The 12412-nt window shown below is 33.8% G+C and overlaps 1 protein-coding gene across 13 annotated transcripts in view; it reads right to left on the bottom strand.

The window, feature by feature from the left end:
• Picalm (phosphatidylinositol binding clathrin assembly protein) overlaps window positions 1–12412 on the bottom strand; it is a 99648-nt gene that overhangs the window by 65011 nt on the left and 22225 nt on the right. For 12 of the 13 annotated variants that reach the window (XM_058577360.1, XM_058577363.1, XM_058577361.1 and 9 more), the window contains exon 2: window positions 2495–2637. The exons of the other annotated variant lie outside the window; for it this stretch is intronic. In XM_058577360.1, the coding sequence (XP_058433343.1) occupies window positions 2495–2637 (143 nt within the window). The remainder of the gene's footprint in view (window positions 1–2494; window positions 2638–12412) is intronic. 13 annotated transcript variants of the gene reach the window in all.

Genomic DNA, 12412 nt, shown 5'->3' with positions numbered 1-12412 from the left:
AATTTACAGATAATTAAGTTCTTTCCAACTTCCACTTTTATTATTAATGGTGCACTAACATCTTTGAACTTGGTCTCATGTGTAACTACTTAAGCAATCTCAGGATATATACTTAGGGTTGAAAGTTCATCTTTCCAAAATATTGTCAAAATGTTCTCCACAGTTAGTTTACCACCTTAATTTCCTTTACACACAACTTCTGAAACAGCTAAAGAAATGCATTTCAGCTTCACGTTCTCCCAAGGATTCCTTTTTTATATTTATTTTTAAAACTTTTTAAATACATGCTGAGGCTTATAATAAACTCGGATGTACACAATCACCCCCGACTCAATTATGTTTGCCTGAGATTATCCCAAATTAACATACCAGGACTCTGAAAACCAATTTGTGAATTGAAGATTCATGTTTCATCATCATCCCAAAATAATCTGTTTCAAAAAGAACTTAAAATATCCTAGGACAATTATCAGTATTTTTTTTAGGCTTTGATAATATTCTTCTTAACCACTACATTCTAGAAATGAATGTAAATATTTTAGTTTATCAACCTATTTCATCCATGTCTTTGGGGATAATAATCTAAATTTTCTTAGTCCTTTCTAAATTCATCATTAACATTTAAATACAAAGACATGGCTTTAGTCAAGTTTTGATCATATATCCAACATTATCCTAATAATACTGAAACAAAGTACCACTTCATCTATCTAGCAAATAAAAAGGCTACACAGATTCTCTCATAGTCTAATAACATCTGCCAACAAGAAAACCTCAAAGTTGTACAAGCTAGCATAAAATAGAGCACACTATGAATTTACCTTGCTGCTTAAAGGAAACTAAGAACATAAATTTATCTAAAAACAAAAACAATAAACCACCCTGAAATGCTCTTTCCCCTGTCAGTCAACTGTATAGAATGGCAGTCCACTTTCTGTTTTTTCATTATCATCACTGTGCCTCCATACTTAAAACTTGTGAAAGCCATGACCAATTCTGTGTCTCTTTATATGGCACTGTTGTTGGTTATATATGTGGCTTTTTTTTTTAAAGAATAAACTACATTTATTTGTACACACCCACACCCACCCCCCCACCCACACACACAGTAAAAAAATAAGCCTGAAATTCTTCAGAATAATCGCAATCTATGTAAACATACTCTAAATAAAATTGAAACTATTAACCCTAGTTAAGACCAAAATGTTTTAAGTTTACATTTAAGTTAGCATACTCAAACATTTTTACTGGCTCTGAAAACTGGTTATAATAAACTGGAAAGCAATCGAGCAACATATGTCCTAAAAATGGTTGTAAATGTTGAATTACTAATCAAATTTCAAGTAACAAGTAACGCTTCTAGAAACAATTTTTTTTAATTTAAACTACAAATAAAATTACTCAATGAAGCAATGAATAATCAGAAAATGAAATTTCCAACAAGGGGTATAATCAAGAAAATTGTGAAATAAATTTGAAAAGATACAACAAAAGACAGACAATAATACTTAGATTGTAACATTATATAAATAAGCTAACTATAGCCATTAAAAATACAAACACCTTTAGACAAGGAGCAGAAGGAAATACCAAAATGAGGAAATAGTAAGATTTGTTGGAATGATCAAGTTTTGGGTAAATTGCTGCTTTAATTTTCTGAACTTCAATAATGCTGCATTGGTATCTGTCAGAGAATAGAGTTCATGAGAAACGCTCAAAGTTTTAACAAGTGATGCATGTCACAAAGTTATGCTCAGAAATCTAATACCAACAACTAAAGTCCCTCTTAATCTCTATGAGAGCTTTCTTAGGCTGCATTTTAAAAATTCTAATAGCAATATATGCTTATCTCCTTTCATTCAACTGTTCTTAGCTCCTTTTGACACAACTTGACAAATAAAGTACAGTAGGCTGAGAAGACTACTGAAGGCTAAAACCCAAAAATTGGCTATTATCCTATCACAGAAAATAAGACAACTCTCCAAACAGAAAATTGCAAAAACTTTTATGTCTTGTTACCCTTCTAAGCAACAAAGTCTTCAGGGACACCTTTCTGTTAAGAAAGGTATCTCCAATCAGTACCTCTCAGCAAAATGCCAACTTAATCCTCAATATCATATTGAAATATATAAAGTACTTCCACAACCATATGAGATCAAACAGAAATCTGACTGGGCTATAATAAAACATCAAGTGGACATAGATGAATCTCCAATCTGTAAATGAGGATTACAGATATCAGTGCTGCTCCTGAAACTTATCTCTTAAAATTATCTTTTCTTCTTGATCGCATTATTTAATCATCTATACTCTGATCCATATTCTGCTTTCTACACCATCTTTCCTTGAACTGCAGGGTCTACAAGTATATTCCTGGCTGTACATATTGCCCTTTTTATATATATTTCAGTTGCTGAAGTTATTGTTGAAGTTTCAGTGTGAAATAAGCTAAATTATCATCACATCAATACACTTGTTAACCAAAAATTCTTACCTCATTTCCATACACCATCAGATGGTGAGTTGTAATGAGAGATTTGAAGACCACCACCCAACTACTGTTAGTAGTTCTTTCAAATAAACTGTCTGCCAACTGTGGGATGTTCACATTCATCTCATTTGTGCACTGAATTAAGTCTGCAATTAAAAAAAAATAGAAGATTAATTTACTCTCTGGTTTTAATTTACTGTTAATGCCAGGCTGGCATATAAACGTGAAAAATTCAACAAGGTGGAACAACAGACAGATTGGAGAATTTAAAACTCTTTCAGGAGAGTAACTGAGACACCATAAAGAAGCAGGTACTGATTAGAATTATTTAAGTGATCAATAATATGAGAAAGTGAATCAAACGTTTTTAGGGAATAATTCATCCTCAAGTGCTTTATTTACCTCAGAAGGACCTGTTTCAAGAAGGCCTTGAGGGATTTTTAGTTCTCTTACTATTACAAACTGTTAAAGTTTGTAATAATACTGGTATTATTCATTCTTTTAATATTAAGTTGTTAAGTAAAAATTTATCTTTAAAAATATTTTTAAAGAAAGCATATATAAAAAAATCTGAACAAACTGAAGGTCAGCTACCTTTACTAATACCTGCCCTAGAGCACTGTGTGCACTAAGAGGAAGATAACAGAGCAGACTTTTGTTCTGTGATTGGGTAGGAACTCTGAGTTTGTTTATGTAAAATATTTCTCATTATTCTTTCCCCTCAATTTTCCTGAGTTAGCTCAGGTATCAGTTGATACCAACTATTTAATGCTAATAATTGGAACTGACAATGAAAAATTTCTTACTGCATGAATTTGGCAATCAGAAATGAGTCAGACTTATACAGCATTACTTTGAAAACTGTTGAACCAATAAAAGTTCCAATTTCACATTTCAAATTCAAAAGCATGACTATAAAATAGGCAAACAACTGTTTTCAGCACCAAAACTGGGTGGGGCGGGGAGATTCTCAATGAACCTACAGTCTACTTAAAGGCAAAGAGTGGAAGACCAAAAAATGAGTATAAAATATGATGTATAACTATCTCGGCTCTAACTACCATTAAAGGAAAAAAATTAAGTTATATGTGAGTCATTAGTAATGTGTCCACTCTTAAAATCTTCAGTCCATAATGATTAACAATGAATTCAAAGGACCTAACTTGATTGCTAGAAGTGACAATATAAGTAAGAACATTTATATCTTATAATCTTTCAAAATGTTTGCTCTGGTAGGTCCAATTAATATACAGAGTAACAAATGCTAAACAATTGCATTTCGCAGCTACCCTGGCCAACACTGCTTAAAGAACAAAGCACAAAGCAGTCAAACAGAGTGCCCATGGATCAGCAGAATGACAAAAGGTTTTCACAATTCAGACTATTTGCAACAAAAATTAAATAGCACATTCAACTTAAGCATGTATGCTTCTGAGAATTAAAAAATAAAATTTTATCTGCCTTCCCTTAATCTTCATGGTACTTCATACCAACAATTCTATGACACGGAACATATTTGCACTCGTCTCGTTCCAAATACACTCTACTAAGGGCAAAGCCTACCTTTGCTCATTTTAATCTTTTAACATTTCAAATACATCATCAAAATTCTGATGTTCCTTGCTTCTTCATTATAAAAAGCTATATTCCTGGCTTCTCTTTTCCCCTTTACAAATGTAAAGGCCTTGAAAGTTCCATATTCTTCCAGAAACCATCCTGATAAAATATTTAATTCTTAAATGTAGTAGCTACTTCCTTGCAATGGCATCAATAGTGATTTTACTCCTCAAGAATATTTTTTCTTTCAAAATTTAACCTGTCACAAAATTTGTCATAATAATTCCAAAAGTGCTCCTACCTCTGTATGTGTGTATGCCCAAGATCACATTAGTAACCAAATCATTTCAATTCAACCTCCTAAACTTCTTAGAACACCCATTTTCTTCTTTTCATTCCAGTGCCAAAGCCAAAACTGAGATCTTATTTACTTAACAAGAGAATATGTGCTACCCACCTTGAAGGCATTGAGAAATTGGGGAATGAGAATTATCACGATGGAATTTTACTGGCATTAATATTAAAGAGGGAGATTAACTATCCTGCAATACACCAGAAGTACTCCACAATTAAAGACGGCCCCCGAGCTGACTGGTCTCCTTTGGATTATACCTGATTTGGGGTCTTGCCAATTCCACATCTCCAACCATTCTCCTAAACTGGAACTGGCCACAGAATGACCTATAATACAACACTGTCACAGTCTAATCTAAATGATATCCCTAATGCCTAACCGATGGGGAAAATACCTCCTGCCCTCCATATCCTCCTTGAATCTTAGCCTCTAACACAGAACCACTTTCCAGTTTTCTGTGATATGCCTTCTACTTCATACCTGAATCTGATCATTCCTGCAAAAGACTTCCTGAAGTTTAGTGAAGCCTTTCCCTCCATAGACCCTCCAATGTCACTAAAATTGACATATTAGTTCACACTATAAAATCATTTTTCCACACTACAGTTATTTACTTCTAAATAATTCTCTTCTACTAGAGACCTTAAAAGTCTATAAATGTTTTATTCTTCACCAGAGGTAAATTGATTGCTAAGATTAGTCTGAGCCTTACAAGGATACAGATATGTTTCAACTACAGTATTATTTACCTATATAAACAACATGATCTACAATGTATGTATATATACTGTACTATATCAGGTATCAAATGTGTGTATATATACACATATATTTATACAAATTTCCCTTTGTGATCTGTTCTCCCCTCTGCAGGCCTTTGCTTCAGCTATACCAATACCTTCCTTCACAATGCTGCACAGATGCTAAGCACTGTTACCTTGGATACTTGGCACTGTTGTTTCTTCTGCATAGAATCCTCTTTTCCCAAGTATTTGCTTGCTCCTTCATTTTATTCCTATAGATCTATGCTGATATGTCACCTTATCAGATAAACTTCCTTGAATATTTATACAAAATAACAAAGCCTTAAAGACTACCTCCAAATGCTCAATATTACCCTTAGTCTACTTCATTTTGCCCCAAAGCATGTACTTCTACCTAACTCATCTTAATTTAATGTATGTATTTCTCTACTAAAATGTTTTTAAGTCCCATGTGGGCAGGATTGTTTTGTTTTCTACCTCATATAAAGTGGTCATTCTTTGTTTTTGTTCTAAATAAATACATTTGTTTTAGTATGCATATGGACACTTACTGTGATATTTTAAGAAAGTATCCAAAACAGTATTTCTTACATAGACTAAACCAACAATCTACAACTATTAGTACAACTTGTTATTCCCCCAAAATTCTAAAACAAACCTAAGGCCAATACATGTTCAAATTTTCAAATTTCAAGTTAAAGAAGATATAACAAATAGAAGTTTTCATTGTAATACTTTTTATATAAACTGCATTGTGGCCACCTGTAATCCCAGCTGCTTAGGAGGTTGAGGCAGGAGAATTACAAGTTTAAAGCCAGCCTCAGCAACTTAGCAAGACCCTATCTCAAAACTTAAAAGGCCAGAACATGATTCGATAATTAAGAAAGAGCCTCTGGGTTCAATCCCTGGTACCATAAATAAATTAAAAAATAAGCTACAGTAGGCTTACGTATGACCATATTAAATCTGAAGGATAACTCTGCAGGCTAAAAAACACTTTTACAGGGCTGGGGTTGTGGCTCAGTGGTAGAGTACTTGCCTTGCATGTGGAAGGTACTGGGTTCAATCCTCAGCACCACATAAAAATAAAGGTATTATGTCCATCTACAACTAGAAACACATTAAAAAAAAAAACTTCACATATTATAGAACAGGAAAAATAAGAATTCATGCCGAGATTATGAGTCAAAATAGATCAAATACAAAACCAAAGTTGTACAAATGTTACTGCGGGTAAGGACATTACTAAATAAAGTTACATAAACTCTGCAGTATATACTTTCCCATAGTATTTTAACTCAACCAGTAATTTTCTCCATGCAGTTATTTCTCCTCTGCCCAATATTCCTACCACAGTGGTAACCTGAAAATTCTTCCAAGTTTGATCTCCAACAACTCAGGAGGAAAATGTTTTCCCCACCTCTGACTAACCAAAAGCAAATTGCTCTAAACAAAGATCATAAAATAAATACCATGAGAATATCAGTAGTTACTGCTTGTCCTACTCTCTTTTTTTGGTGCTGGGGATTGAACCCAGGGCCTTGTGCATGCAAGGCAAGCACCCTACCAACTGAGCTATATCCCCAACTTGTCCTACTCTTACTTCAGGAGAAAATATTTCTTAAAAGGCAAAAACTCGGCAACAATTTCCCTTACTAATCAAAAAGGTTTCAGAATGATACCCTATATCTTCCTTTATTTACCTTGAGAATATAAAAACTGAAGTATCTTTTTGAATATTCCATGAACAATCCCAAATCTCACACTCAAAAAAATAAGTAACACATGGCATGTATGTTCAAACAATGAGAATATCTAGCATGAAGAAAGAGCACGAAGAAACTAGGCCAACCACTACAACAAAACAGACAGAGAAGCCAGGCACGGTGGCGCTCACCTGTGATCTCAGCACCTGGAGAGGCTGAGACAGGAGGATCATGAGTCCAAAGCCAGTCTCAGCAAAAGTGAGGGGCTAAGTAACTCAGTGGGACCCTGTCTCTAAATTAAAATAAAAAACAGCGCTGAGAATGTAGCTCAGTGGCCAAGTGACTTTGAGTTTGATCCCCAGTACCAAAAAAAAAAAAAAAAAGAGAACCAACTCCTACCATACAAACAAAACACTCTCATTTTTAATACTTACTGTCCCCCCAACAATGTCTGAGTTAGAGAAAGCAGATGTTAATTAACTAAGTTTACGTAGGAAATGTTCTTATCCAGTTAAGGTCACAGGAACTCACTAAAAAGTGACAGATTTATGACTAGAATTAATTTTTGTAACTACTTTAAAACATGCAAAGTGAAAGTTCAATTTGCTACCCAATTTAAAGCAACTCTTAAATTTTTTACTTAAAAACAAAACCAAAAGAAAAACAATGGAAGCACAAAACAGTATATTCATATTTAAGGGAAAATTTTCAGCAAAGTACAAAAAATTCAGACCAGTTACCAGATAGTTAAATTAAGCTCATAACCACATTCTAAGTACTGATCACCAGTTTATATTGACCTCCTCAGGCAGAGTTCACAAACTTTTTAGAAACTTAAGTTAGGGCAGAGTTCACTTCTACAGAAAGCAAGGCAACCCGGACAGTGGCATGCACCACTGGAATACAGTGTTATTGAATTCCCTGGTAAAGAGGCACTTGATCATTAGGTTCTAAAAAACAACTATGCTGGGGCTGGAGTTGTGGCTCAGTGGCAAAGTGCTCACTAGCACGTGTGAGGCACCGGGTTCAATCCTCGGCATCACATAAAAATAAATAAAATAAAGTTATTGTATCTATCTACAACTACAAAATATTTAAAAAAAACAAAAAGAAACTACAGGAACCAGGGTTGTGGCTCAGTGGTAGACTGCTCACCTAGCACACATGAGGCACTGGGTTCAAACCTCAGCACCACATAAATAGGAAATAAAGATATTATGTCCACCAAAACTAAAAAATAAATATTAAAAAAAAAGAAACTATCCTAATACCCAAGTCAGATTTTCTGAAACATTAGCCTGGCTAAAAACAGTATGAACCAACACTTCATAATCATTTAACCAAATGCTAGTATTCCTTTCAAAGGGGTTATTTTGAAGGATAACCTTTTGTTCTGGGTTTTTTGGGGGGGCTGGGGATTAAATATACACCCCCAAGCATTATACCAATAATCTGTATCTATGTATAGGTACTACCACAATGAGGTCTACTATGAAGCTAAAGGCTTTTGGGCTATAAAGATAATAGCCCAAAAGATAGTCATAGCCCAAAAGAATCTTTTTGTAATTGCCCCCACAGGGCAATTACCAGGCAAGATGGTGAATGCTTATAATCCTAGTGGCTCAGGAAGCTGAGGCAAGGGAATCACAAGTTCAAAGTCAGCCTCAACAACTTAGCAACCCTAACCATGTATCAAAATAAAAAATAAGGGGTGGGGGGACCGTGGCTAGGGATGCAGCTCAGTGGTTTAAGCACCTCTAGGTTCAATCCTTGGTACCAAAACAAAAAACAAAACAAAACAAAAACCCAATTGACTTTAGTAATTGGAGATATACCCTATATGGAAGGCCAATTACACAGTTAATCAAATATCACTTCACTGATCACATCTCTGAAATATTTCCTGAATGTGAATATAAATAAAAAGAACAAATACCAAAAAATAGAAAATGGGCAATAAGAAAATGGTTTCTAAGATTTTGACATAAAGTGTCAATGTTTTTTCATATAGCAAAAATTTTAAATTATTTAACATTAGAAAATGTTCAAGTTGAAATCAGACTTAAACTAATGAAAAATAGACACATTTTTCTCTACATAAATGTCAAAATGTCTACGAAATTAAATAAACAGTTTTATTTCTTACTCTATCAATTTTTTTTCTGTAATAAATCAGAAAAAAAATTATGGTCCAAATTAAGAACTCCTAAAATTTTATCTTTAAATTTCGTGGGGTTACTGGCAAGAACACAGTACTATATGTTTATTTTTATATAATTTCATTAGAATTAACTTAAAAATATGCTCATTACAAACTGACCTCTACCTTAAGAAATTTATCTAACCAACATATTAACTGGGTAATGACAAAGTATATTGAATGCTGAATACAAGTGTCAGGAATTGTGTTACTATGAAAAGAAGAAAGAGGTTATTTTTTATTGTCTCAAAAGACAAGCCAGACAAGATGGTACATGCTATCCTAGCTCAGGAAAGGATGGGGAAGTTCATGCAGGGTGATTACAAATTCCAGGTCAGCCTGGGCAACTTAATAAGACCCTGTCTCAAAAATTTAAAAAGGAGCTAGGAACATAGCTCAGTGGTTGAGTGCCCCTGGGTTCAATCCCCACTTCTGCAAATTAAAAAAAAAAAAAAATTAATGAAATGTAACAAACAAGACATGTGCATGTATAAAAAGTAGTAATATTCTATTTAGTCTAACTTTTGGTGTGGAAATAATTTGGAAGAACTGTTAGCAACCTACAGATAGCAATTGCTTTTTCAGGTTTTTGCTAACCCACATTTCTGTCTGGCCACTACAGTGACAATATAAACTGCTTTAATAGAAAGACTACTTCAAGGAGAGGACATAAAGTTTCTTAAAAAAGGCATATTTCTTAAAAAAGGCTGGCAAAGGACCAACATTCTTTTAATCTGTAGCAAAGGAAAGGAGAAAAAGGAACATACAGAGAAAAAAAAAAAGAATTCAGTTGGAACTCAGATATACAAAGCCAGTCCTTTTTAGTATCTGGTTGGAATTGCACCTCTTAAGTCATGGCTGAACATAAGCCAAATTTACTGAACTGTTTATACATCAACTTTAAAAGTACAAAAGAAATTCTTTTAGTTAATGGAGTCATTATGTAACTGCCCTAAAATTTTAATCAACACACAAAGCATCATTTTCAAATCATCCCAACCTACTATCTTAAAATGTTATCTTTATTTCTTCATTGGTCTCTTCACCCACTACTATGACATACATATTAAAAAAAAAAAAAAAAAAAAAACTACAACAAAAGCAAAATCTGTAAGTTGTGAAAATGCTCTATAGAAAAATATACTTTTAGAATACTCTCAGGATTCACTGCCACTGACTGACATGTTCTAGTCAAAGAATTGCCTCCCTCCTTCATTATCAAAATGTTTTCACCTACCATGTAAGCCTTCCTAATATAAGATCTGAAAGCTTACCTAGGACTGCTTCTTGGCATTCTGGTGTGCTCTGCATTCCTAACACTAGGTGGCAGACTGAACAGAGAAACCACAAAAGCTGGCAGGAAAAGAGTTGGATTCAGGCTCATCTATGAAAACTTCCCTAATGTTGAGATTGTTTAGGATTCAATTCTACTGCTCTGAAATGGTGATTTCCAAACCCAGACACCCTCATTTCACCCCAGATTCCAAATAAGGATCTCAGAGATGAGGAAAAATTATACTTTTTAAGCACTCCCTCAAAGATTTATGGTTTCTATGTTGATTTTTATCAGAATATATGACAATAAAAACTTCATAGAATAAAAACTCATCACTTAATAAAAAATTAAAGTATTTATTTAAATGGATTAGAAAAACAAAATAAAAGCATTACAGTGTTCTAACAAAAAAAAATAAAGTGGCTTTCTCTTCTTTGAAGATTTGAAGTTTCGGAATTAATAATCACACCTACAGGAAAGAAAACATAGTAAGTATCAAGTAATTTAAAAGCAAATTTTGTATGTCAATATACAGACTATTTCTTTCTATTCTAAGAACTCACTAGTAATTCATTAGCTTAATTACCAGGATTCTCAAAAACAATCTAGAACTAGATCAGAAACACAAAACCTGCTTCCCTAAGCAAAATGAAAGATCAACTAATAATACACTATGAGCACTGTACTTACCTCCTCCAAAGGTGTAAACTAGAATATTCCAGAGAACGAAGAGCACAAAAAAAGGACTGAAAGAATTCTCCTTAATTCCAACAAGACCAGGAAAAAGGAACCAAAGCTCGAGAGGCTCTGTAAATGCAGATTAGAGTACTACAGAGAAAAAAAAAATTATCTGGAGAAGAGTGTTATTAGTTGGGAATAACCAAGTGTCCAGGGTTTATTTATTTAATTTTTTGGGGAGGAACAGTTCTGGTTCATACATATTGTCCCAGTGTCACATTTACCCTTATAAGTGACATAGTTTAGACAACAAATTATATACCACTTTAGTTATAAGTGGCCTAATAAAAGTTTAGATGTAGCTAAGGAATTAATATACAACCACTATCTATTCATTTTTCTAAGAGATCTATATTCTGGTTTATCTCCAGCTTCCCTAAAACACAAACATGCCTCTGTTCTATCCACTTTGTCATCTCATGAACATCATTTAACCTTAACTGCTGGTCCTATTTTTTTCACATTTGGAAAATCATCTAATCTCTAATGTCAAAGAAAACTTCTATAGAAATAATGTACACATTTCTTCTCAGAAAATCAAATAAGGCCTTCTGGGAAGTTTGAGACGTTAGAATGTTTCACATCTATGCTCAAAAATACCTCACACTTAAAAAACATGAAAATGGTCCCAACTAACCAAATCATCCCATTTTTGTTTTAATCAATAAGACAATTCATTACTTTGTTAAAATAAATTCTCAAGAAATGTTTGTCTCCTTGTATCCTCCACAATGAGGATACAAGTGCCTTGTACATGTGTTCATATGATGCTATAAATATTTTTGAATTCCATGGCTGAAACAAAAGTCCAATTTTTCACTCATAAGACCGGAGTGGGGGTGGGGGAGTAACAACAGGCAAAAACTCTTCCCTGCAGACAAGGTAATATTATTCTCCAACAGCCAAGCCCAATGTCTATAAGTCATGTCCTCTCTTAACAATTTAAATTCTGCCTAGTCAGAGGGAATAATGGATTGTAGTTAGCTTCTCTGCCAGTCTCCCACACCCAGAAAACACAAGCTCTATTCCATATCCCCAATGCAATTAGAACAAGGAAAATCTTTATACTCAACCTTCTTAAGAGAAATCCCAGTTATTCTAAAAATATTCATTACATAGTGTAATATGACAAATAGTATATTAAGAGTTAGAACTATACAAAACAGTGGTTGAATAAAACTCCTGTTATCACAGGGCTTACATACTAAAGGGAAGACAATCAGTGAACAAATATATGCTAGTAACTGCTAAGGATTTCTTAGCACTTGGGAGATGATGGTATGTGTTTGGGGGAGGCCGCTATTTACACATGATAATCAGAGAAG

This window comes from Marmota monax, unplaced genomic scaffold, assembly GCF_021218885.2.
Source record: "Marmota monax isolate L192 unplaced genomic scaffold, Marmota_monax_Labrador192_F-V1.1 WCK01_AAM20220418_F8-fsc00096, whole genome shotgun sequence".
NCBI classification, from domain to species: Eukaryota; Metazoa; Chordata; class Mammalia; order Rodentia; family Sciuridae; genus Marmota; species Marmota monax.
The sequence above is the reverse complement of the archived record's forward strand: the minus strand, read 5'-3'. Positions and strand labels throughout refer to the sequence as shown.